Source organism: Solanum verrucosum, unplaced genomic scaffold (assembly GCF_900185275.1).
Source record: "Solanum verrucosum unplaced genomic scaffold, falcon-dt-bn FXZP01000032.1, whole genome shotgun sequence".
NCBI lineage: Eukaryota > Viridiplantae > Streptophyta > Magnoliopsida > Solanales > Solanaceae > Solanum > Solanum verrucosum.
In genome coordinates this window covers 3,991,434-4,019,166 of record NW_026020569.1, presented here as the reverse complement: position 1 = coordinate 4,019,166, position 27,733 = coordinate 3,991,434, and the positions used below count along the sequence as shown (strand labels likewise).

Here is a 27,733-nt window from a genome sequence, read left to right as displayed (position 1 = left end):
TCATAAAAATCACAACCTATCAAAAAAGTTACAACCTTCGACATGAAAATGTGTATGCTTTAATTAAATATAATATAAATAATTAATTTTTTTTGTTTTTGTTAAGAATATTATAATTAAAATAATTGAGCCATAAATATGATATGAAAATTATTTTTCGCTGCCAGTTTATATAATAAAAAATAATGTCTCAAAAATGATTTGAGCTACCCAAATTTGCATTTGCACAAGCAAAAGAAAAGACAGAGAGTCGTGTTGGGCGGGAAAATGAAGCGTCTCACGACTATCGAGAACAAAAAAAAGAGGTGATTTTTGAAACCCGCCTCGCTAATTTCGCCTTTCACTCTCTCATTTCTCTCTTTCCTATATTTTGGCATATCAGTCTCTCCCAGCTCGTACTTAAACCCTACAAATTCAAAAGAAAGTTAAGCTTCTTATTCCATTCAAAGATGGTGGTTCCATGCGTTGCCGAGCTTTCCGATCCTGTCAATGATGCGATGGTCCCGAGACGTTGCAGTGCGAGAATAAAAAATTTGAAGAGTGAGCAGGAAGCTCAGCGTGAGCGTCAGAGAGTACGGTGCCGCTCCAATGACGACTCAGTTCTTGAGAAGAAGCCCAAGGTTTATAAGAAGAGCAAGGTTGTTACTTCCTCACAAGCTCAAGCTCCTAATAATGACGTCACAGTTTCCACTGTTGATAACGATGACGTCACTATAACCAATGTTGCTGCGCCAAATGACTGTACCGATCATCCTGTTCCCGAAACCTCTCTGAATCCCCAGCTTAGCGGGAACGGGACTGAGAAAAGTTCGCATGCCAGGGTGACAGAGACTATACGGAGATTTAACAAACATTATCTCCATTTCGTTCAGGTTTCCTCAATTTCCCATTTCATTTTTCCCGATAATTTCCGCAAGCAGACATTTCATAAGACAAGAGAGGGTTCAGTTTTAAAGCATATCTCTGTCATGTGTGTATATGATAGTAATGATTTTCTCTCTTGTTGACCGTGGTTAGGAAGAGGAAATAAGATGTGGAAGAGTCCAAGCAGATCAAAAAACAAAGAAAAATTCAAAATCTAAGGTCAGCCCTCTCCCTCCCGTGATGAGTTAAGCTAGAAAAGTACATTTGGTTGTTAGAACCATGAAACATATATCAACTTCCAATTTCAGTATCATTTTATTCTCTCCTTACGCCCAAGTTTGTTTAGGTGGTTTGGCCTTTTATTGCTCATTTTGATTTATGTAAGCTATGCAAAACTTGGCAGCCCTTAACGTATTTAGGTTGGTAACACATTTGTGCAGGAAGCCGAAGATGATGGCAAACGCAGTTCCAAGCGGCCTGATCTAAAGGCGATTTCTAAGGCATGTATTTCTTCATAAGTCCACATTGGCTGTGTTAATAATCCTATAACATGTGATACCAACTTGAATGCTTTTTACCAGATCCATGTACTTGTGTGCTAGAGCTAGACCAAAATAATGTAGAGATTCATCAATAACTCTGACATTTTCCGTGGAAATTTGGTAGTCTACACTACTATTGGTATCTACTGGTAGATGGGGAAAGGGCCAAACTATGTCTCTTTTAATTACGTTATCAGATCAATCCCCTGAGATTGACTGCCACTCCTCCTGATTTATTAGCATGATAGATCAAATACAATAGGGTGACGAGATTGACTGCCACTCCTCCTGATTGATTAGCGTGATAGATCAAATACAATAGGGTGACTTTTATTTAGGAAAAGAATCCAAGTAGATATATCACTCAAACTACAAAGTTTCAGTTTGATGGTTACTAAATCGATTGAATGTAACTTTTGAAGTGTGAAAGTGTACTGTTCATGCTGCTAAAGTTTGAACCAGTGTCTCGAAATTTATATTGAGTCTGTTCAAGACTCTTGAACTTCTGCAGTCATCTAAGTGACATATAATGGAGCCTTTTGCATGCTCTAGTATTTGGTCTTCCCAGCCATTTATAATTGAATGATTCCTAGTTCTCTTTTTCTTTATTTTATGTCAGTCTGATTGTGTACCAAGTTAAAATGATGAAAAACTTGAGAGTTTGGCAAATGCTACATGATTCTCCAAATTTGCATGGATTAGATTCAACTTTTCTTTAATATTGAAACTTATAATGCCTATCCACATGACTAGTAATAAGTATTATAGATCTCGGCAGTCGTCAGTCAGTACTCATTTCTCTCATGCTCAATTTTTTTTTAAATATTCTAATGCAAGAGATATAATATTAGCCTATCTTTTTTATTGATCGGTATTATTAGCCTATCTTTAAATTTGTTTGACCGTGATTTTTGTTAAAGAAATGAAGATATTTAGCACCCATGTATGCTTTTGTAGTGGTCTTAGGGTAAATCTGTCTAGGAAGAGTAGAAAAGTAATGAGAATAGCGGTAAAACTGAACCTTGTTTATCATTTTGAATTGGAACAAACAGTTGGATAAATGATGTTTCTTTTTTATTAAGATCAATGACTTGAAACTACTTTATTCTAAAAAGGAAATAAAAAGAACCAAACATGTATAAAAGCTATAATTGTAAACCACGATTGAGTCTATGGAAGCATTGGTACAGCTTCCATCACTTATCTGTAGTGTTACCAATCATCTTTTGTTTGTTATAGTAATGAAGTGATTTAATTATTGTGCAAGAAGTTGTATTCTATTTGCTTCACATGTTTGTCAAAATTTGAGTCTTTTGGAGTAAGTCTACTTTCGTACTATTGATTCTTAATGAGAAAAACTTGCAGATGATATCAGAAAAGGAGGTTTTGAATCGTGAGAGAATTGGCTCCCTTCCAGGTTGATTGTCTACTCTTGTTATATGTCTCGTGATATGATTGATTTATCAAATGATGGGTATTTGTGTATGACTGAATTATATAAACCTCCATTTGCTTTTCTTAGGAAAACCACTTCTTGCTTCTATAAGCTAAGTGGATTGGAATTTCAATTTGCTGACCTTTTTCTTGGAAAAAGTTTAGATACATTTACCCCGTATAGAAAAGATATGTGCACCTCTTGTACTCTTATCAATGCAACCTAAAGAAGATAATTAGTTCTCTCAGTTTCTCCTTCTCTCACTTGGATTTTCACATGTATTAAAAGGCTCTATGATATCAGTTGAGACTTAAGTAGCTTTGTCTAACAATGATTGCCCTTTTGCTTAATATTTTTTCTTCTTCTCATAGTTTTCCCGAGTCTTTTGTTTTTTGGTGATTATTTCTGCTGCATCATTATTGTGTTTTCATCAATAATATTTTTTGGCAATTATTCTAATGGCAACTTTGTTTTTCTCTTGGTAACTAAGCCTGTAAGCCGATGTAACTGTGTTTATTTTCAGTGATTATCATGGTGATAATGCCTCTTTCCCCTTTTCAACTTTCATGGATGCAACCCTGTTTTTCATCTTGTTTGACCACTTCTTTAGTCTGTCTGGTCAGTAAACAGCCGTTGTTCGGCAAACACATGCTACGGTCAGTTAGTGTCACGTCAGTGCATTTGGCTGTTTAATGACACATTATCCATTAACTAGTTGGTATTAGTTGTATACAACATCACTCTACTTTCTATTTAGCATCATGTTACTGTTCAGCTACACACCCACTGTTCAAATTGCTAGTCAGTGCCTCATAAATGTCCAGTGACATGTCACTGTTCCGACAGCAACCACACTATTGTGTGTATTTATATTGAGTAAATATTTTTCTATCTATAGTCATCATGTGTCAATCTGTTAACCTTTTTGCAGTAAACTGATTTTATTTTTTATTTGATAACTCAAAATACTTTGTTACCTCGAATTTGAACAACTTGAGTTTAAGGGAGATTGTTGAAAGTCAAGATAGATGTTGCTTAGTAAATATGTCACCGTCATCTTCTATGTATTTTGTTTACACATGTATTTGTAATTACTACTATATTACACTCTTGGCTTAAGTGTTTGAAGTCATGAAGTTTACCATATCAAAAGGAAAATAAAAAAAAAGTTCACTCCATCTCTCTCTCAGATTTCATGGTTCCAACATGTTATCTCTACATGTATTAAACAATTATAATTTCTTGCGTTTGAGTCAAACCTGTCCAGTGAATACGAAGAGGGAATTTCTTAGTTTGATAATGTGATTTTAAGATTTTTTTTACGCAGCATATAACCTTTTTCTTTTGCAGAAAATGCAATGGAAACTGATTAACTATCTGATTTTCAAAAAAATAAATGTTTGCATTTTGACCAAATGTATACATATGTGGCATACTTTGGCTCTAGAAGATGAAAACTTTGATGATGGTGGACCAACAAGTTTCTAATAGAACACGTCTAGAGATTAGATCTTTAACTTATGCATCATTTAACTTCTAGTAAGCCTGTACGACATTAGCGTTTGTTCTTGTCCTTTACATTTGAAAATCCAGTCAATCTATATGGTTTAATGGTATGTTCTGCAGTTAAAATATGTTTTGGGGTGGCTCTATCTGTTAGTGAGTTTTAGTTTTGAGTTTCTTGTGGCAGGCATTGATGTTGGTCATCAGTTCTTTTCGCGTGCTGAGATGGTCGTTGTGGGATTCCATAACCATTGGCTAAACGGCATTGATTGTGTTGGCCAATCTGCAGGGAAAAAAGGGGTATATCGTTGGCATTTGAGTTTGAGTAACAGTTGACTAGCTAAAAGAATTTCAATCTTGAATTACAAATTCTTCCTTGCTCAACCTAGAATAGTGAATGATGTTTTGCTTGTTATTTTTCTAATTCATTTTCTTCAAATATCAAGAGAATACCATTTTTACTTTTGACATTTATGGGAGTTATCTAGAAACAAACATTTTCAAAGGATGTTACTTGTTCCTCAAAGGAAGAAAATAAGTTGTATCATGAAGGATGCATATTAACTGGTTTGTTGTTAGGGAAACTTTGATCCTTCATGTGCACATTCCATTACGGCCTAGTTTATTGTTACAGTAAAGACATCTAGAAATCTTAATCTTTTCATTAGACATTTTGCTGTTCATTTTCCTAGTCTTTACTTTGAACAGTCATAGTGAAGTGCATTGAACTATTCCCTACAGATATGGTTCTTAAGTTTCAACGAGAATCAACTGTGGAAAGTGATAAAATGAAGTAATTAACTATTTACTCGTATAACCCTTCGATGTGAAAGGTTTTCTTTTGGTGCATTGGATTATTTTTGATTGCTCACGACTTAAGTTATTACAGGAAATTCAGTTCATTGTCTATATTTGATGATAATAAAATGATACTGAACTCTTATTGACCCTCATGTGTGAAGTATCTATGGGTATTGCTTTTGTTGTTAATGTACACTCATGAGCTGCTGAAGGCAGTTCTTTTGTCTGGAGGCTTATACATGTCTTCTCTACCCTATTACACTATATTTTCCCGAATGTCTTCTACATTTTTCTTTCTCTCCTTTTCGTTTTGTTAACTTAATATATATGATCCCTTCACATCATTAGGAGTACAAAGGCTACAGTTTGCCCCTTGCGGTATCAATTGTCGTATCGGGACAGTATGAAGACGACCAGGACAACTATGAAGAAGTGGTCTATACTGGTCAAGGTGGAAATGATCTTCTTGGTAACAAGCGCCAAATAAAGGATCAAGTCATGGAACGGGGTAATTTAGGGCTTAAGGTTTGCTTTTTTCTTCTTTCTTTGCAACTACTTTTTGTTTTTTATTTTTATTAACACCTCTTATTCTGAATTGAATATATTATTTTCTGTTTTGAATGTGTGATAGGTTAGCTAACACTCCCTTTGTCCCAGTTCATGAGACTCTGTTTTTATTTAGGATTCTCCAAATGTTTGATACAGTTCCATTTCTATAGAAATTTGACAACTCTCAAGAATGCAATTACATAATACTATCCAAACTACAGACCTAGATGTGTTGTTTCTTTATCTAACTGATTTTGCTAACAACCATTACCTTAATTTTTTCCTCTACTATGTTTATACAAGTCAGATTTAACATCTTAATCCGTTCTATAAGACAAATACCTGTTCTTTAAAACCGCAGAAAAGGCAGTAACTCTTATGGATGAGCATTAAAAGAAAGACTCATTTTATCCTCTCTTCTTTGTGCTTTCTCAAGCATAAGGGAGACTTGTAAAGAAAGGGGCATGTCGTTCTCAGGTGAACTGAGTCTTCCTACACTGTGTGAGTCCTTGCATGTGTTTAGTAGGGGAAATAGGAAATGTCACTCTGCTTTTATTTCTTTCGCTTTAGTAATAGTGATAGACACAGTTTTGTTATAAAATCTATTAGTATAACTTTCTTTTAATAGGTCAATTATCAACCGCTTGATGTGCTTCTACCTATTTGTTTGTCGAACAGGATTAATGTGTTTCCTTTGCTTTCAATTTGTTTGTCTAACAACAAAGAATAGTGGGGATGAGTGGAAAAGTGATAATTACCTAAATAAGCAGTTAGAAAGATGCTCAGTTCTAAATTATGTATTTTGATGAGATTTTTGGTTGGGTTGTTTCACTGAGAAAGAAAACATAAGTTCGAATTAGGGAAGTATATTGTTTTTGAATTAATGTCAAGGATAACAAATAAGCCAAAGATAAAATACAAAGCTTGGAAATGTTTTTTCAGCCGCAACTTTTCCGGTGAGATTTTGGTGATCTTGTTCTGATATTTTTTGATAAGCAACTCAAGTTGGTTTTTCTTTTCCACCTTGAGTTGGCAAAAATATTGACTTCGAGGTGTGATTAAAATATGATAATGATCAACTGGTCAAATTGGTGCTTTGTTGAAGTGATTTATATAGTAACACTTATTGTTCTATCTGTTCATAGTGTTCCTGCTGTGGTGTTTTGCGGATAAAGTTACAGATTTCTAGTAGGGGTGGGCATTCAATACTTCGATTTTCGGTTTTTCAATGGTATATATCAAATACCAATCCAAAGTTAGTTAGGTTTGGTTTATATTGTTCAGTATGGGTTCAGCTCTTCGGTATGATAGACTATTTTTCTGCTTGAAAAACTGGTCTATTTTCTATCTAAAAGTTGGCTTAACTTCTAATTTGCATCAACTTTTTGAATAAGAGATCTACAGACATTAGCATCTTACCTAATATACTGCAACTAAAGCCCTTTGGACTATAAAACTCAATATACAGCAACTGTAATTACAATAGTTCGGTATTTCGGCTGAACCGATATACCTATATATTAAAACTTCATAACCAAAAACTGTACCGAAGACCGAACTTTTCAAAATCAAAATTGATACCCGTTTGGCCATGATAAATTTTCACTTTTTCCAGAAAATTATTTCACTTTATTCAAAAAACAGCGGTTCATGAAAATTCCAAATACAACTTGAAGTTGTATTTGGAAAACACCCAAAACCTTGATTACACTTTTTTCACTTTCACTTTTTTCAATTTTACTGTATTTTTCTTTGTCAAATTGTAGCCTAAATTTTTTACTTTTATAATAATAACCCATTTAAATTATATTTCATATTTAAATCATGTTTCATGTTTTTTTATAGGAAAAGTACACTCAAACAAACAAATATTATTTGCAAAATTTATAACCAAATACTACTCCAACTTCAAAAATTTCAAATAAAGTGAAAACATATTTGCAATAGTATGTAATAGCTCGTATATGAGAATTTAATCTTAGAGCAAATTTGATTTTATGTTTCTGGTGAATTAGTCAAGTTGAGTGATTTTTCTACTTTATAAAAAATTGGGGGTATAAATCATATTTAGAAAAAGTAATTTCAAATTCTAAATATTCTTTGCAAAAAGTATGGCCAAACACATCTTCAACTTCAAAAATTCCAAATAAAGTGATTTTTTTGGTTTTCATGGCCAAACACCCACTTATTTGGCTACGTCTGTCTTTTTTTATGCCACCCCCTACTTTTAAGGACTTGATTGGTATTTTCTTGGCACTTTCCTATATTTCTTTCTGCTGAAAAACCTTCACAACCAATGGCGTTTAGTTTTACACATATAGTTGTGCTCATTAGTTTTCTTAAGTCCTTATCCTTAAGAGTGGTCAAGTTGTTGAATCTACATTACTTGCTCTCTGTTTGCAGAACTGTATGGAGCAATCTGTACCTGTAAGGGTTACACGTGGACATCGGTGTGTAAATAGTTACGTTGGAAAGGTTTATACCTATGATGGCTTGTATAAGGTAATCAATATTGTTTTTCTTCATCTTTGAATCCCAAAATAAATTCTTTATGAAATATGTAAATGCTGACTGTGTTTGTTAAAGTTGAGTCATATTTCTATCTGTTGATATGCAGTTTGTCATTCAGCTTCCCATCTTTGTTCTATTTATTGGGCTTGCTTAAATGGGTCATTTAAGAGATAGTAATAGTATGTACTTAAACTGCTGTTGCTAGCAGGAACCAAAGATAGAAGAGAAAATGGAAGCAACATTCTGTCAACATATGGATGGGTTGGTGTTGGCTATGTAGGGTGATTTAGGATTTTGAGTGGTTTATATGCTTAATCTCATGATATTGGGCCATTTAGTCAGGTCAGATGTGGATTCTGACTATAACATGTTTGATTATGCAGTCCTGACCAATATATCAGATATTTCTCTAAATGGGTTATATGGCCATCAATTTGAAAAGGAGAAGTGATGAAAAGAAGTAAAAGAATTATCAGTGATGTCACTTTTCAACCTTCTGTTGTTTGTGGAAGTCAATTTTTTTACTTTCTTTAAATTGTGGTGGTGTAGATTTTGGGTGCTGTGCAAATGTTAAAGCATTGATGCAGTCATGCATTACAGTTGTTTAGTTTTCTTTTGCAGGTTGTAAATTACTGGGCGGAGAAGGGTATTTCTGGATTCACGGTTTATAAGTTCCGATTAAAGCGTATTGAAGGACAACCTGTGTTGACCACCAACCAGGTTTCTTTCCTTTTTAACTTGACTTCTTTTGCAGTGGTATCTTATGGATTAATTTGAATTTTTGTTCCTGTCCCTGATTACTAAGTGTCTTCTTTGCACTCTGAGATTTTCTTGGAGTTTGGGAGACTACAAAACAATGAATAACATAAATACCCTACTTGTGAAAATACTCTCAGGCATGATTGTCGAGGCATGACTTGAACCTTTCCAAAAACCTTCTTTTTCACTCCGGTGGTCCTTCTGATCACCGGAAACCACCATTAACATCTACTTTCTTTCTCCTTCAAAACCCTCTTTTCGTCATTATGGATGACTGTTTTTACTTCGTGCTAGGTTTTAAGTCCTTCGATATCGAGAGAATCATAGGGACGACAGGGGATTGGTATGAATGGACAAAAAGGAGTAGGAAAGCAATCACAAGAACATCTTTTAGCAAGAAATTGATGGACTGGATTGTCCAAGTAATTCCATAGACGTCGAAAGGAAAAGGAAAAGTAGTCAGAAGATGGAAGAGAACAGAGCCATTAGCAGAATTTTTTTGTGCGAGAAATTTCAACAATTATGGTAGATACATCAGCTTGATAAATGTCAGTGGCAGAAGGAGATCAGTTATCATCATCCCACAGCTGACCTTCAATTCTGGTTGGGATATCAGAGCGGACAATGTAAGGAGATTCATTCTCTCTCAAAAGATGGAAGAAAACAGAGTGAAGTACAGACTAGTTGAAAACAACTTCCCATATCAGAGACTCTGAAGAGCATTAAATGAAGGAACAAGGAAGGAGGTGTGGTAAATACCAAACCAGCACTAATGAAGGGGGGACCTATTTGCATTGATGACAGTTCTTGTACACAAAGTGAAGTGTTGCATAGAAGTCTGGTGGGTAACTTTGAAGTGTCGGAAAAAATGTCACCTTCACTGAATGAAATCAGGAGGTGGGCCAATAAAACTTGGAAACAAGCGCATGGATTGAACATCTATGAGATGTGGAATGGTAATTTCTTGTTTGAATTCGCAGGTAAGACAACGGCGGAGCAAGTGATCTCAGGGGATTGGATCTGGAACAAAGTGATACTCCGATTGAAATGGTGGATCACGACAAAGGTAATCCTGGAAAAGGATAACAGTAACAGTTCCACATGGGTAAGGATAGTGGATTTACCGTTACACCTCTGGTCACAGAAAGTCTTTAAAACCATTGGAGATTGCTGTGGAGGATGGATCGAAACTGAGGAAGAGATGCAGTTATGAAATCACCTCAAATGGGCAAAGATTAGAGTTAAAGGAGATGGAACAGAAATCCCAAAAGAGGTGTCCATCCAAAACACTGGCATCATTTTCTCCATGTAGTTGTGGTCAGAACTCCCAGCAAAAATCTTCATTAGAGAAGAGAGGAAGGGAGGGGGGGGGGAGCTATTATCCAACAGGTATCTAGCCTCTAGGTCATACCCAAAGGGTAAAAGCATGGGCTCTGATCTAGACAGACATAGATCGCATGCTAGAGTTAAAAGACTTGGCTGTTAATTTTTTAGAGACCTTCAGAAACTGGGAAAGCAACACAGAATATTCTAAGGCCACAAGGTTATTGGAGAAGTCGACTTAAGGCTCGGGGAAGAGAATGTATTCAAGCAATCTAGGGCTATTACGGATCACCCTAAGGCTATCGAAAATACCATATACGCAAAGGGAAAGATCTCGAAGATAGCAATTGCGAGTCGAATCACACAAACTCGAACCTGCAAATGCAACAAATCTTTGAAGCTGAACCAGTGAACACTCAAGCTCCGAATTTCCAAACAAAGATTGAGACAGAAGCATCGAACTGGATCAATTCACATATCCTCGAGTTAAGTAACACGTATGGGATGGCTATTGAATGTTTCGAAAAAGAAACTTTAGCGTTGCTCATGAAGATTGACAAGAGAAAATCTGAACTGGATAAAGAGGGGCTGGAGAAGAACAGTGGAACGCCTAAGAGCAGATGAATTGGGAAGAATGAGTTAAAAAATCTGAAGTCTAGTATTAATGAAGGAGTGGAAGGAGTTAGGAACAGGGGGAGGAATTTAAGCTTAACTTGCAAATGAAAGTAAAAATAATTACTTGGAATGTAAGGGGCTCAATAACAAGAATACTAGAGTCCTGATAAACAATCTTTAAAAATAATTACTTGGAATGTAAGGGGGCTCAACAACAAGAATACTAGAATCCTGATTAACAATCTTTTTCTGGAAGATTGATATTTATTGTCTTCACGAAACAAAGGTGAATAAAAATATTGAGGAAATTGCCAAACAATTGTGGTCCTGTAGATGGATGAGATGCGGGTATATGGAAGCTGAAAGTAATAGAGGGGGATACTTATAATGTGGGATAGTAGAGTATGGGATGAAAGCCTGATAGAAGTGGGTCAGTACTCTGTCACCTATGAGTTCAAATCCATCCAGAACTCTTTCACTTGGTTTTTCAGTGCGGTTTATGCACCTCATACTAGGGATGAGAAACTTCTCTGGTGGGAGGAATTGGCAGCAGTCAGGCAACTCTGTGATGGTCCATAGGTTACTGGTGGAGACTTTTAACACCAACAGAAAAATGGAAGATAGAAGAGGATGCAACAGAATTACCAATGTTATGTCCGATTTCTCTAACTGGATAGAAGACATGGAATTACATGATACTCACTTAATTGGAGGGAAATTCACTTTGTTTAGAGGTATTAACCACCCGAATGCAAGCTCGACAGGTTCCTTTTTACCATGGATTGGGAAGAAAATTTCCAAATTTTTTTCCCTAGAATAACATCTGATTACTGCCTTGTGATGCTAGGGAATGGTAACTGGGAAAAGAAGAAATCAAACTTCAAGTTCAAAGTTGGTGGTTGAAGGTTGAAGGTTTCAATGAGCTGATACATAGTTGGTGGAATAAGTTTGTAGTTGAAGGCTGTCCGGATTACAGACTTAATGTCAAGCTAAGAATGTTGAAGCAGAAACTCAAGGAATGAAATAAAAGTACCTTCAGTGAATTGATCAATAAGAAAATTAGTTTGTTAGAAAAACTGACAGAGATTGATCTAGCTCAGGAAAGCAGAGAATTAACTGAAGATGAAAGGATGGTTAGGGTAACTAGAATAGTGGAATTGTAGAAAATTGGCCAAGAATGAAGAATCTAGGTGGAGACAAATCCAGAATCTTGTGGTTGAAGTAAGGGATAATAACATCAAGTTTTTCCAAAGAATGGCAACAACACACACAGAAGGTATAACACAATTGACAAACTGATTGTCAGAGGGGAAGAGATAGACAAACCTGAAGATATGAAATCAACTATGATAGAGTTTTGCAAGAAACTGTACTCGGAATCTGAAAATTGGAGACCCACCTTCCAACTCTTGGATTGTCCAACAATAACCTTGGAGGAACAAGAGTGGCTCCTCAGACCTTTCTCAAAAACTGAGGTCTTGTGTGGCCTTAAACTATGTGATGGGGACAAAGCCCCGGGACGAGATGGAAACTTGTTGGGGAACATTAAAGAAAGACCTGATGTTGACAATTCAAGATTTCCACTAGAAAGAAGTTTTTGAAAAATCCTTTGATGCCACATTCATTGCTTTAATCCCAAAAAAGCAGGAGCGGAAGAATTAAAGGACTTCAGGCCCATAAGTTTGATTGGAGGGGTTTATAAGATAATCTCCAAGATTATCATTGAGAGGCTGAAAACTGTTATTGGGAAATTAGTGTCTGCTCATCAAATGGCCTTTCTAACAGGTAGACAAATCATGGAGTCTTCACCTTTTGGCAAATGAGCTGTTCTCAGACAAAACAAAAAGCCTCAGGTTTTCTTTGCAAACTAGACATTATAAAGGCTTATGAATTTCCAATTAGAATGTCACTTAGAATGTTTAGCAAGAATTTCCAATTGACCCTCTTTCACCCTTCCTTTTCCTTCTAGCTATGGAAGGACTCAATCATATGTTCTGAAAGGCCAATATCAATGGTTGGTTAAAGGGGTTCAAGGCACGGATACAAGGGAATAGATATGATGAGTTGGTAGTCACTCACTTGCTATATGCAGGTGACTCCCTTATTTTTTGTGAAGCTGATGTTCTTTAGATCAGGCATATTCAGGCAATCCTTACCATCTTTGTAGCTATTTTAGGCCTGCATGTTAACTGACAAAAGAGCTTTCTATACCCAGTCAACCTAGTAGGCAACATGGAGTTGCTAGCTAATAATTTGGGATGTCAAATTGGATCTTTCCCCACAAAGTATCTAGGAATGCTATTGGGGGCAAAGAATAAGGAGTTGGAAGTATTAGTGAAGTGTTGGAGAGATGTGACAAAAGGTTGGCTAGGTTGAAGAGCCAGTATCTATCTCTGGGAGGAAGGTTGACTCCAGTGAAATCTGTGCTAGATGCCCTGCCACCATATATGATGAGTCTGTTTCCTTTCCCAAAATGTGTAGTAAAGAAAATCAACCAACTCAGAAGGACTTCCCTTTGGAATGGGAACAGGGAGAACAAAGGCGATAATCTGGTTTAATGGGAACACGTAACCCTCAACATGAAACAAGGGGGATTAGGCATCAAGAAACTCCGGCTCCAAAATTCATGCTTATTACAGAAGTGGTTGTGCAGATTTTGCAATGAAGACACATCTCTCTGGATGAGAATTATTATAGAAAAATATGGCCAAATGAGTCATTGGACCACTGAAGAAGCTCTAGGGGTTTTCGGTTGGAGTGTATGGAAAACCATTAGAAGATTATTGCCTTAATTCAAGGTCAACACCTATCTCAAGGTAGGGATTGGAATGAAAATTGACTTCTGGAGAGAAAACTGGATAGGGTATGAGAGCCTTTTGGCTAAGTTTCCTTATTTATTCATTCTTAGTCAACAAGACAAAACCACTATTTCTCAGGTGTGGAGTCGACATATGATTGGGAGATAGTCAGAATTGCAAACTTGCTCCAACTTCTTAGCACCTTCCCAGATATCCCTGAGGTTCCAGATAAGGTATGTTGGAAGCTCCATAGCAAAGGAATATTCACTGGAAAGTCATGTTACTGGAGGAATAATGTACCTCAAGCACAAGATCATTTATAGCCTTGGAAATTAATCTGGAAGATTAAACCCCCCCTGAAAGTTTCTTGCTTTGCCTGGTTGGTATGTAGGAGAGTATGCCTTACACATGAAGTTTTACAGAGAAAAGGTAGACAAATTTGCTCAAGGTGTTTTATGTGTGATCAAGAGGCTGAGGTCAATGGACATTTGTTTTTTACACTGCAAAACAACAGTAAATCTGTGGAACATGTTCTTATGTATTTTGGGTGTGTGTTGGGTAATGGCAAAGACCACTAAAGGGTTGTTGCTTAGCTGGAAGGAGATTGAGAAAAGAAGAAAAGAGGAGGACTGGTGGGGGAACTGATCCAGCATGCATTTGGTGGACTTTATGGAAGGAAAGGAATTTATGATGTGTTGAAGACAATAGTAACAACATCCAAAAAATCAAAGATGAATTGCCTTAGCTTACTCTATTTTTGGTGTAAACAGGATATGGTGGGGGATATAGAACTTTTTGTGGATTTCATAGGAAAATTGTAAAGAACCATGGTTTAGTTTGTATGCTTCTTGCATTGCCCAAAAGGGGTGTAACTGATCAGTCTCATCATTTTTCGGATGATGAGCTTGTGTTTGTGAATATTAAGTTACGTTTATCTCTCTAAAAAAATTGAATGTCTGCTTCTTGAAAGTAGATTCAAATTTGTAATTTCACTGATGACCAGATATCTATATTTCTTGAGTTTGTGATATGGAAAGTTCAAGCTATTTATTCTTGTCAGTCTTTCTTCTCTAGGTTGTCCACTTGTTTTACATTTTCTATGTGTCACTTCTAAAGGTACAATTCCTTCCAAATTTGAAGCTTTCACATAGTTTTTGAATTCATGGTAGGTGGCAAACTAGTAATTTTCTTCTGAGGAAAAAGAATATATTTTTTCCTAGTTGATTTTCCGAAGTCTTAGGCACACTTGTTTTGGCAACTTTGGAGAAACAAACCAAATGATGTGTTGCCAATTTTGGTATATATTGGAAACAACCACTCTACACATGAAGGTAGGTGTATGGCTTGCGTGTATCCTACTCTTCCTCGGTACCACCTGTGGTATTACACTAGGGGTCTGTCTGGAAAGACACCAGGTAATTGGAATTGTGTAATTACTAGGGTAGTAAATACACAACTTAGTAATTACACTGACCTATTTGTTTGCCACAATGTAATTACTAGTGTACTGTTTGGTTGCACAAGTGTAATAATAAGGTTATATTTAATTTTAAAAATAAAAATTATTTTTTTAAATTAAAAATTCATATTAGACAAATAAGAGCCTTTATAAATGATATTAAATTGAATTTTTAGATATATATATTGTCTTTTGAAAGTATATCAATTAATAAACACATGTTCTTAACTAATATTTTTATAAAAATAATTGATTTATATTTCACAATTTTGTATCTTTTAATTCAATTAATCATAAAGACTAAAAGTGCAAAATTTCTATGAACATCATGAACTGCATGTATGACAAAAAGATTAATATTATAAATATAATGTCATAAAATTATCAAACATTTGACAAAAAAGATAATCTATCAAGTTTGATTTAAAAACATAGGTTGCAATGTAAAATATTGAGTCTAAAACAAATGAAATTGAAAATATAACTTAAGTTCTAAATTCAAAACAAATAATTTAACATAATACTCTTATGTCAAATTTCAACATAACATACATAAATATGATTTAAAAGAGAAAAAAAACATAAGTACATAATTTTATTCAACAATGAATTCTACTTTAATTTAAAAATTAGAATACTAACAAAAATATACTGATGATTTTTTTAGATAATATGAAAAATTGCATGGAATCACATGAAGTAAAGGTTGAGAACAACTAGGAAATGAAATATAAATTAATAAATCTTAGAATAATAAAAATAAAAAGTAATCAACTTGTAATTACACTATCTAATTACCATCAATTTATAGCCTCTTCCTTGTGAATTGAAGAGCGTAATTACACACTGCCCAATTACATTCAATTACTTGGTGACCAGATATTTCCATGAACAACCAAACATGACAAATAGTGTAATTTCACTCAATTACACCAAATACAATTATAGGGTGACTTTCCAAACAGGCCCTATGTACGTTGTATTATCTATGTCATGACCCAAATCCCATCTAAACCTTGTTGGCACCTAACATAATCCATCAAACGAACGAATCATAATATAACTTACATGGTAATATAAACTAGACTCTACTAAGCCAAATTCAAACCAGACTATTAGACACAACCCCCAAGAACTAATGTCACAAATAAGGAGTTATGAAAAATTGCATAGTACAAGTCAGTATAAGAATTACAAGATGCACACATCGGTGTAGACACTGTAGCATGTGTATAAAATCAATGCGTAGTTTGATCGTTTGTTACAAAGTAACGATAAAGCATTTTCAAAAATCACTTATTGTTAACTTGTGTAATTATATCTTTGAAAGCAACAATATTGTAGTGTATAAAAAACACAAATAAGTATGAATGACTACAACATATAAAGATATGCACAAATATAGCAATCTTAACTATCCAAGTTTAATGCATGTTCCAAATGCACCCAACAACATATATAATGATATGCACAACCCAACAATTGATGTGTATAACATTATACTAGCTTGGAATGATGCTCAAATTAGTCATGCCACAAAGGAATACATAAGACACACATGTCAACAACACCCTATATCTCTTGTAGCATTTATTATCCTAGTATCAACATATACGCTCGCCACCATGTATAATTTTTCCCCATGATACTTTACTAGCATTTGCCTTCTATTTGAGCCAAGTGCTAATGTAGCACTACATATTAGTGGTAATGTACTCATCTCCTAACTTCGTTAAGCTCTACTCATTCATTTTTTAGTATACTTCTCCCTTTTGTTCTTTGAAACATCATCTCTACTTTAGTTAGTGAGCTAGCTGCAGCTATGGTAAATTCAGTAGTGCAATTGCCTTAGCACTATAAATTATTGCAACTAAATGATGCTTTATTTTATTTTTCGAGACTCGCAACAGAGTTAACTAGGCTATATGTTTACAACATATAGGTGTGAAAGCTATGCAATGCACTCTGTGTTATTTGCTATGTCTTCTTTACTTTTGTATGTCCTTTTTCATATTGTCTTGAGCCGAGGGTCTTCCGTAAATAGCCTCTCTACCTCTATGCGGTAGGGGTAAGGTGTACACTCTACCTTTTGTAGACCTACTTGTGGGATTTCATTGGTTATGTTGTTGTTATTGCACCTTCAGTCACTTACTTACCTTCAACTGATCAAATTTCAACTTGTCATATTAATTTGCTTCTGTCATATGCAGGTACATTTTACTCGAGGCTGTATTCCCAACTCTATTTCTGAAATACGAGGGTAAATAGAATACAACTGATTAATTATCTGAATTGAATTTAAATAGGGCAGACTCTTACTTTTTCTGTATATAGGTTGGTATGTGAGGACATTTCTGGTGGACTGGAGGATATTCCCATTCCCGCAACTAATTTAGTTGATGATCCACCGGTAGCACCGTTAGGCAAGTACCTATGTCTTGATATTGTGCTATTCTGATGGCTTTCTCGATTCTTCCTTCCACATGTGCAAGATCTTTCATGTTAATGTGCGAAATGATTTTGTGACTATTGAAAATTTGGAGTTGTCTTTACTATTATCTTTTAGCTTGATCTGAGATAAGATAGCGGAGAAGATATAACAGGGAAGTTGAGATGCATCAGCTTGACAATGTGTGACTTGATATATATCTTAAGCTTTATATTGGTGGATGAATTACTTATTTGTGTATTTTCTGAGCATTCATGATAATCTAACTTATATAGATGACTGGCTGAACTTTGTGAAAAGCCAAGTTTTCTCATTAAAAACTATGATACTGTTCTAAATACTTAATTTGAGAGTTAAGGGTAAGCAATCATTGTATTATATATCCCCCCCCTCCCCCCCTCCCACAAACTGTCGTGGTCTATCTCCTACACAAATACAATCTTCCTTCCTAAAACTCACTGCCTGTATGGGATCAAAATTGTCATCCTTACATGCCTGTTTTAAGACGGCTGGAAAGGTCCGTCTTAAAAACAACATCATCCTAACTTTTTATTATTTTGTTATTTGTCCAAATGATTAGAGTTCTTAATACATTGAAGGAAGTTATCTCGAAAGACCTTCATATCCCTCTGTTTTCATGCACATTTTGCTAAAAATATTGTTAAGAGAGGAATTATTAATATGGAAAGAACCCATTCCTTGTATATAGAGGAAAAGGTTCAGAATCCCTATAATTGTGTGTGAATGTACGCAGGAAAAAAACTTTTACGAATTGTTTTTCTTTTCATCTTCCCTTCAGTTTCTAACACATCTCCTCTCTGGAAGTTGGTTTGCTCATCTCTCTGGAATTTTAAGATGCCACTATCTCTTTGGAGACCAGCTTTGATACTTTCTACGCGACATTTGTTTTTGAATTTTCATTAGAGCCAAGTGTTTGGATTCGTATTCGGAGAAGTTTTTCTTCCTGCTCCAAAAAGTTTCACATTGATGGTTAATGAGATGGGTAGACTCCTTATAAGACTTGGACAATCGTCCTCCCTTTGAGCTAGCTTTTGAGGTTTGAGTTAGGCCTAAGACGTAAGTTTACATGGTTTCAAAGCAGGACCCGTCTCACCCAATGTTGGGCCCCTAAAATCAAAATTGCCCACACACCAAATGCTAGGCACTGGGCGTGATATGGGGTGTTGAAGAATGACAAATGCCCCACAGTGATGGGTAATGAGATGGGTGGACTCCTTAGACTATTCTCTTTCCAAGATATCATCTTTTCTTCTCATGCTCACTCAAAAGTAACAACAATTTCTTTTTTTCTAAAAGAAAATGGTGGTTCAAATTAATGGAACTACAGTTCCGCCTTCACCAGATTCAAAAGATCGACTCCTCATTCTATTACCCATGAAATTCAAATTTGACAATCAAGGGGTAATACACGTTACTTCAAATCGAGTGGTTCCGGAAAGAACAAAGGATAAGAAGTTGACTGTCATTTTATTCGACAAAAGATTGAATCTGGGTGCCTTGTGATGGGTTTCTTGAACTCAAATGACCAATTGATAGGCATTGTTACAAGTCATATTGTGGCTTTAAAATTGACTATATCTGTGGCAACTTATAGCATGCATTTTGTGCACTCCAACTTGAAGGGGAATGTTAAGAACTTGAAAAATTATAAATAGATATTAGGTTTCATGAATTATATTTCACGGAATAGATATATTGAGGATTTATATAGCTGACAACAACTAGCTTGGGATAGAGGTATTGTAATTATTTTTAAATTAAGGTTCTAAGTATTTTTTAGTGTTGAATTGTGATCATAGCAGATTGGTTTTTGATATTTGAAGGATCCCTGTTGCACTTTTTTCATACACTACTGTGTGGTATAATAATGCATTGTTCTATCTTCATCTTACCTACTGCAGGAATCCTTTAAGCTTTATCAATTTCTGCAGTAACTCGTTTAATATGTTTTTGTGTTCTGATAATTAGCTTTCCCTTATTCTAAGTGTCATGAATGTTTAACACACGATTTCTAATGGAAATGGGAGGGTTAGTGGAGATACCAATAAGTTTGTGCCTGTAAACATCTTGCCAATGTGAAGTATAGCTCATATCCATTTGTGCCTATCTTTTTGATGTTAAAACTTTACACAACATTCAGGTTTGACTTATAGCAGGGATATCATATGTGCCAAAGGTATAAAGTTCCCTTCAGCTCCCACAGGATGCAACTGTCATGGTTCGTGTCTTGATCCAAGAGTTTGTTCTTGTGCTAAACTCAATGGTTCTGAATTTCCCTATGTTCATAAAGATGGTGGAAGGTAAGTGCAGTATTTCAATTCTTTGTCAGAGTATGTTAGGTTAGATTATAGATGAATTTCATTTACCTCTGTGTCTAACATCCACTTGTGTTTCTAATCTGACATGTTTACTTGCACACAATTGTCAATTTTGCTGAAATGAGTTCTGTCAAATGAGAGTTCTTCCATTAAATAGAAAGAATTCTGATTTACATGCCTAAAAATCTGCTATATATCCCTAAATATCTCTGAAAATATGCTACATTAATCTATGCTATCTCCTATCATCATTACACAAATATTTAGAGTTATAACATAGATATGTACAGATATTTAGAATCTGTCCAATCATGCTAACAACAATTGCCTACTGTAAGGCATGATTGTCTAGGCCTTCATGCTACATGTTTAATTCTTTATGATATTTGCATTTTGATCACCCTTTTCACATATAATAGTGCTCCTTCTTTTCTGCTTTGAAAAGGAGGCAGGTGCACAAAACAAACACAACCAAACATATGAAAACTATGATAGTTGGGATGCTTATGAAAAAGATGATAATATGGAAACTCAAGATTTAACACTTTAGATGGAAGTCTATTAATCAAATAGACAGCAGTAGACAAAGCTTCAACCCAATATTTAGATGGAACAGAGGACTCAATCAATAAAGTACGAATGACATCTAAAAGATGACGATTTTTACTCTCAGCAACCCCATTTTGTTGTGGCGTATCTGGGTAAGAGCGTTGTGATACAATTCCTTTCTCAAGCAAGAAATTATTGAATTCATGAGACATATATTCTCCACAAGAATCAGATCTTAGTATTTTGATGCATGTGGAAAATTGAGTCTCAACGTAAGCCAAAAATTTCTTGAATATGGAAAACACTTCAGATTTAGATCGAAGAAAATACACCTATGTAAATCGACTATAGTCATCTATTAAAGTCACAAAATACTTGAAATGAGCATGAGAAATAACTGGTGAAATGCCCCAAACATCACTATGAATGACATCAAAACACTTTGCAGCATGACTACCAAAATTAGGAAAAGGAAGAGTTTTACTTTTGCCTAATTTACAAGTAGAACAATCAAAGGAAGCAACTGAAAATTGATTTTTATTTCCCAATAAACCAAAATTTGACAAATGAGACAACACAATAGAATTTTAGGCCCCTTCACGATTATCGTCCCCGACACGTGATCCTGCACAAGGCAACCGTTACGAGAAAAATTCACATCACAATTGTTATCTACCAATTGGCCAACTGAAATAACACTAGTGGAGAGCTTTGGTGAAACAAAAACATTCTTGAAAGTTTCAGTAATATCCCCAACTTTGGTAATGGGTAAATTACTACCATTGGCAACCTGAATTTGTGTTGGACCATTATACTCACGGATGTTTTTGAGTATATTAGTTGAGTTGGTCATATGATTGGAAGCGCCAGAATCAACAAGCCAAAATTTAGATATTACCTCATTACCTTGCAGCCCCAAAGCTGAAAATGCTGACAAGATCATTCGTTGTACCATTTCAGGAGTAAAAACTTGTCCTACTGAAGACGAGTTATCTGTAGTTGAACCATTTATCCCAACTTGAAAAGCATTTGCCCTACGGTTTTGAGGACATGTGGGACACTCTTTGATAATGTGTCCTTGTTGTTTACAATAATTACAGAACTTCTTGTCACAATTGCTAGCAATATGACCATATTTCTTGCAACTGTAGCATTGAGTTCTAGCCATATCCATGCCCTTTCCTTTCCCCTGAGCTGCAAATGCGACAGTGACAATATTTCCTTGATGAAAAGCATTTTGTGTGAAGAGTAGTTGCTCTTCACGAAGTAATTCCCTAAAACAGACATGCAACGTGGGAGATGGATCACGATTCATCAAGTTGGAGCGAACATTTTCAAAATCAGATCGTAATTTCATCAAAAATTGATCTCGCTTGCTTTATTTATGAACTCCTTGAATGATGGAGAGAGATTCAGAAGGTATTTTAGCATAAGCGATATCGGTAAATTCAGCCCATAAGTTCTGAAATCCAGAGAAATAATCTTGAACAGAGAGACCTCCTTGAGAATACATAGCAATTTCATGCTCTAACTGAAAGCGCCTTGCGCTATGGTCTTCGTTGTAAACCTTTTGTTAATAATCCCACATGGCCTTTGCTGTCTTGTATGGCCTGAGATTAAAAACAATTAGAGGGTCAATTTACCTAAAATCCATGTCATCACCCGAGTATCTTTAACCTTCCATTAATCGAGCTTTATAGGATCAGTAGGAGTAGGATCGCTTCCATCTATATGTCCCCATAATTCTTTTCCGGTGACAAATAGTTGGAATTGAAATTCCCCGGCAGAGTAATTTTTTCCGGTGAAACGGACATGGAAGGACTCAAATTGATATGACGCCATGTTCTTGACAAGTTAAGGAAGATAGAAATGCAATGATACAAAATAACCAAAATGACCAAGACTAAGAATTCAAGATGCCTAAAATTCCAAGATACTTAGGACTTACTGTTGATTAAAAAACAGTAAGCAGAACCAAAACTTTCAAAAAAAATTCTGAAAGAAACCACAGATGAAAGACACTAAGGGGTCGTTTGGTTTGAAAATGAGTTATGATGGGATAAATTATGTTGGGATAAGTTATGTTGGATTAGTTATGATGAGATAAGTTGTTGGGATTATTTTTTATTGAGTGTTTGGTTTGTTGTATTCAAAATAATAAATTTTAAGAACAATTTATTTGTTTACAAAAATGCCCTTCATTAATGTAAAAAGTGATATAATAAAAGGGTTGAAAGAGACATTTTTGTCATTTACCTATTTTATCCCGGGATAAGTTATCCCGGGATTACTATACCACCCCAAGAGAGGGATAACTTATCCCGGTATTAATTATTAATCCCGGGATAAGTTATCTCGAACTTGCCAACCAAATAACAAAATAAGCGGTACTATAATTTAATCCCGGGACTATTTGGTATTATCCCTCACACCAAACGACCCCTAAGAATCAAAGCACTTAAAAAAGGCTCTAATACCATGTCAATTTTGCTGAAATGAGTTCTCTTAAATGAGAGTTCTTCCATTAAATAGAAAGAATTCTGATTTACATGCCTAAAAATCTGCTATGTATCCCTAAATATCTCTGAAAATATGCTACATTAATCTATGCTATCTCCTATCATCATTACACAAATATTTAGAGTTATAACATAGATATGTACAGATATTTAGAATCTGTCCAATCATGCTAACAACAATTGCCTACAGTAAGGCATGATTGTCTAGGCCTTCATGCTACATGTTTAATTCTTTATGATATTTGCATTTTGATCACCCTTTTCACATATAATAGTGCTCCTTCTTTTCTGCTTTTTGTCTGTCCTTAATTTTAATAAGAATAAATATTTTCAGCTCTCTTGGGATTTCTAGGGGATTTAGCTAGGGTACCTCGTTTAGCTGCTCCATTTCCCATTTGTGTTGGAAGTCCTCAGTTGACTAACTGAGAAAAATGAGGAAGGTGGTTTTATCAGGGTATCATTGTAGGCAGTAGAGAGTACCAAGAATTTTTTATAACCTCACTGTTCTCTCATGATGATTTTTTTGTGGGTTTTAGGTTATAAGGACCATTATTATGTTTCTATAAACCCTGAAGCTAGGTGCAAAACATGTTTACCGCTTTGCGGAAGTTTCTCATAGCAGGTAGTGCAGTTACCAAGATTCTAAGGCACGTGTATCATTGCCACTGGCTTATTATAAATGCATTTTATGGTCCCTTGCTCCCTGCTATTAAATATTTCTGATGAATAGAGCAAAGAATATTTTGAGTTGCCTTTTATATGTCTTTCCCTTATCTGATACCTGTTTGGTTTGTCTTATAAGTTATAACTGCAAGACACTTTCTTGCTCGTTAGTTCAGTGTAGTTATATGAGATATCATAATGCAATGCAGTGGAATTCTTTCAACATGTGACAAGTGCTTTGAGCTTTGTCTGGTACTTTACAGCAAAGCTGAGAGTTTATTAATATTCTGTTTGCAGTTGCCTTGCAGTGGAATTCTTTCAACATGCCTTTTATTTTCAGTATATTTATCTTTGTAGACTTATTGAGCCAAAGGCTGTTGTTTTTGAATGTGGTCCGAATTGTGGATGCGGACCTGCTTGTGTCAACCGCACTTCTCAGAAAGGACTGAGATATCGGCTTGAGGTTATTTTACTTGTCTATTAACCAGATTTCAGATTTTTCTATACAGAAGAGTGCTGTGTATTCATTACTATGGCTGTTTCTTTGTCAATTGGAGCAGGTTTTTCGTACTCCAAACAAGGGCTGGGGTGTGAGATCATGGGATTATATTCCTTCTGGTGCAACCATCTGTGAATACACTGGTCTTTTGAAGAAGACAGATCAGATTGATCCTGCAGCAGATAACAACTATGTTTTTGACATTGATTGCTTGCAAACAATGAAAGGGCTCGATGGGAGGGAGGCAAGTGTTCAGATATTTCTCTTATGTCATTTACATTTTTTCTAGGATTAGCCAAAGGGTGCGTTTCCAAAACTACTATATTCCCTGGACTTGATATAAGATTTAGTCGTGTAGAAATCATCCAGCTTTCATACTCTCTGATATTTTTGGCTGTTGCAGTTTTCCCTGAGATCAGGCATCATGACAATAGCACTATTCTCCCATTTGGCTTTGGTTCTTTTGTTTGGTTTTGTTTTCTTATTCACTTCATTTTCTTATGTTCTTCTGCAGAGACGGTTGGGTGAGGTTTCTTTGCCGGGATACTGGCACAACGATGCTGAGAAGACGTCAGACGGAGGGCCAGAATATTGCATTGATGCAGTCTCTGTTGGCAATGTTGCGAGGTTTATTAATCATAGTTGTCAACCTAATTTATTTGTTCAATGTGTGTTAAGCACCCATCATGACATTGGTTTGGCAAGAGTGGTGCTAATGGCAGCTGACAACATACCACCTTTGCAGGTTTCTGCTAAATCTTACTCCTTGTGTGTTCAATGAACTTGATAAAATTTGTTCTATTTGTTTCTCATTGGATAACAGTGATTAACTTAGGGTCCGTTATGGAAAGTGGGGTTATGATAAGAAGATTGTGTTCAAGAATCGTGGGAAATGTAAAAGATACTAAAGGGTTATATGAGAGATTTTTTGGAGAGGGAACAGTGAGAATATGTTCTGCAGCTTTTCTAATGGTTATACTGATGCTGCCGAATGCCCTTCAAAATTTATGTCATCAGTTTGCACTATATCTTGAAGTTGAATAATGTGCACAATCAATTTCCAACCAGTTTGTGCATCCAGATTATTAAATTGTCTCACTGTTCTCTTTTACTGGAAGCTGTGGCTTCAAAACTAGTTTACTCACTGAGAGCTGTAGCTTTATAGCAAGCTGTTTTGACTTTTGACCAATCAGCAAGCTAGAAAAATTGCTTATTACGGTGTACTTGTTTACTTTTTTTTTTTTTTGAGGTGTTGTGTACTTGTTGGTAAGTATTTGGGCAGTAGTCACGTTTGATTGTATGATTCAGATTTTTTCTGACCCTAAGGCTCGTTTGGTGTGAGGGATAAGCATAAATAGTCCTAGGATAAAATTTAGATGTGTTGTTTGGTTGACACGTTTGGGATAACATATCCCACCATTTATAGCATAGTGATGGGATAAGTTATCCCAGGATAACTAACCCCATGATAGTTAATCCTGGGATAACTAGTTCCCAACCAAATGACCCCTAAATACCTGGAGAGGCTGGACTTTTATCCCTTATTAAGCAGTACTATAGTATGAAAAGCAGTATGAGGCAGTCTTTATACTATTAAATTGTTCATTGATTTGTTTATGGTTTACCTGTAGGAACTCACGTATGATTATGGCTATGTTCTGGATAGTGTTATGGATCGCGAGGGGAAGGTTAAACAAATGGCTTGCTACTGTGGTGCTGCTGACTGTCGTAAACGCTTGTTTTGATGGGATATGTAACCATTCCTTAGCACACAATTGCATAATTTTTGGGTTTCTATATGCTGATTTCTCATCATCTGCACTTGTGTGTAGTGTGTACTATCGTTGGGAAATTGGCTCCAAGTGTAATATATTGTATTGCCCAATGAGAAAACGAACTTGTTAATTTGATTTCACATTCATTGTGAATGTGCGTGCTTTTGTTAAATATATATTATAGTGCAAAGATGTGTGTCTGTGTTATCCATCACCTAATCTGAAGAGACGCGATGAGATAGTTATTCCTTATCTTGTGCTTTGTTACACATGACCATTGCGTTTATAGTTATTCCTCTAAAAGTGAGGCAGGTAAATGAGTTGTATTTGGATGTTCCTTAGCTACTGCGTTAAGACTAGTGATTACCTTTGTCACAACAATAGTCAACTGTTGGGAACTTTGACTTCCTCATGTTGTACTAACTTTCACAGATAGGAAAAATATTCTACTTTACTAGTTTGATTTGCATTTCCATTTTGAATTAGTTGTTATTAACCTATTTAGGAATTGTTGGTTAACGCCCTGCTTGGTGTAGGTCTGAACATTGGACTGTGATGATGGATGGGTTCTTCGTGAGACTGAGAAGGTCCATGTAGAAATCTTCCACGCTTACTGTAAAGCTGTCATTGTGATTCTCTCTTCTCTCCCTTGTCAGCGCACTCCAGATAGATAGGTCCACTGGGAATGTGAATATACCTCCAGCGGACAAAATGGAAATTATTATTCTAATAAATATGTTTGTTTTTTTACTTTTTCTAGAAAATAATAAATATTCCCTCTGTCCTTAATTACTTGTTCATTTTTTTTTTTATAGTTGTCCCTAATTACTTGTCCATTTTGACAAATCAAGAAAAAACAATTTTTTTTAACTATTACTCTCAATTAATTACTTTGTTAAAGGTAGAACTTTTTTAAAATCTTAAGTTTTTAGTTCATCTACTTCATTATTAATAAGGGTAAAATGGTAATTGATGACTATGTACATAAAACATTAGATGTCGTTGTCATATGAAGTGAAACATGAGAGCATTGTGTCATGACTCGCCACTTCACAGTTCAAATTTGGCATCGAAAAAATGGAGAAGAATCTAGAGTTGTGGGGAAGTTAGTAGAACACTCTACAATTTCTTAGACCTTTCCCTAGAAAACCTCTAGAATGTCATAGAAAATATCTTAGAAGACTTTGGAATATCCTAGAACATGTAGAGAGTACAAGAGAGGGACCAAAGTGTAATTATTAAAGGGACTTATCAAGTAAATATTATTTACACTTTAACCCCTAAGTTGTAATACAAATAGATAGGGCATTCATTTGTAAATCATCCAAGCTTAAAGCAAGCAATCACTCAAGTGTAAAGCATTCTAAGCAATATAAAAAACCTTCTTCCAAAAGGTCTCTTGTTCTTTCGAAGTCTTTCTTTGCATTCTCATAGCGATCTTAGTCTTAAAGGCTTACTTGAGCTTACAAGATCTTGAAAGAATAGTGAGAAAGTTGTCAAGTGCCGCACGGAACTTTAACAAAAACTCTAAGTCCGTGACAACATGGTATCAGAGTGAGGTTTGATACTAAGAGAATGGCTAACGAAGGAGACGTGAACGTCGTTAGCACCACCAACATCCGTTTGGATGGTGGAAAGAAGAACCGCAAGAGAAAGAAGCACCAAAAGAGTAATGAGGAAATGCTGCTTGATCCCACACCAAGCGAGGCGCTAACATCTCATCCACATTTGACCACCGAAGCAAGTGACGATGAACTTGGCGAGTGAGGCCATTGACCTCA

At 35.5% G+C, this 27,733-nt stretch overlaps 1 protein-coding gene across 1 annotated transcript; it reads left to right on the top strand.

Moving 5' to 3' along the window:
* Positions 1-372: 372 nt before the first annotated feature.
* On the top strand, positions 373-26,135 carry LOC125811122 (histone-lysine N-methyltransferase, H3 lysine-9 specific SUVH4). The gene is made up of 15 exons (XM_049490617.1): positions 373-872; positions 1,018-1,083; positions 1,305-1,364; positions 2,772-2,823; positions 4,532-4,644; positions 5,494-5,670; positions 8,098-8,196; positions 8,827-8,925; positions 17,370-17,419; positions 17,494-17,582; positions 19,770-19,929; positions 24,036-24,141; positions 24,239-24,421; positions 24,692-24,922; positions 25,809-26,135. Exons 1-15 carry the CDS (start codon positions 450-452, stop codon positions 25,920-25,922), a joined length of 2,022 nt encoding a protein of 673 aa, XP_049346574.1. The 5' UTR covers positions 373-449; the 3' UTR covers positions 25,923-26,135.
* The last annotated feature ends 1,598 nt before the right edge of the window (positions 26,136-27,733 follow it).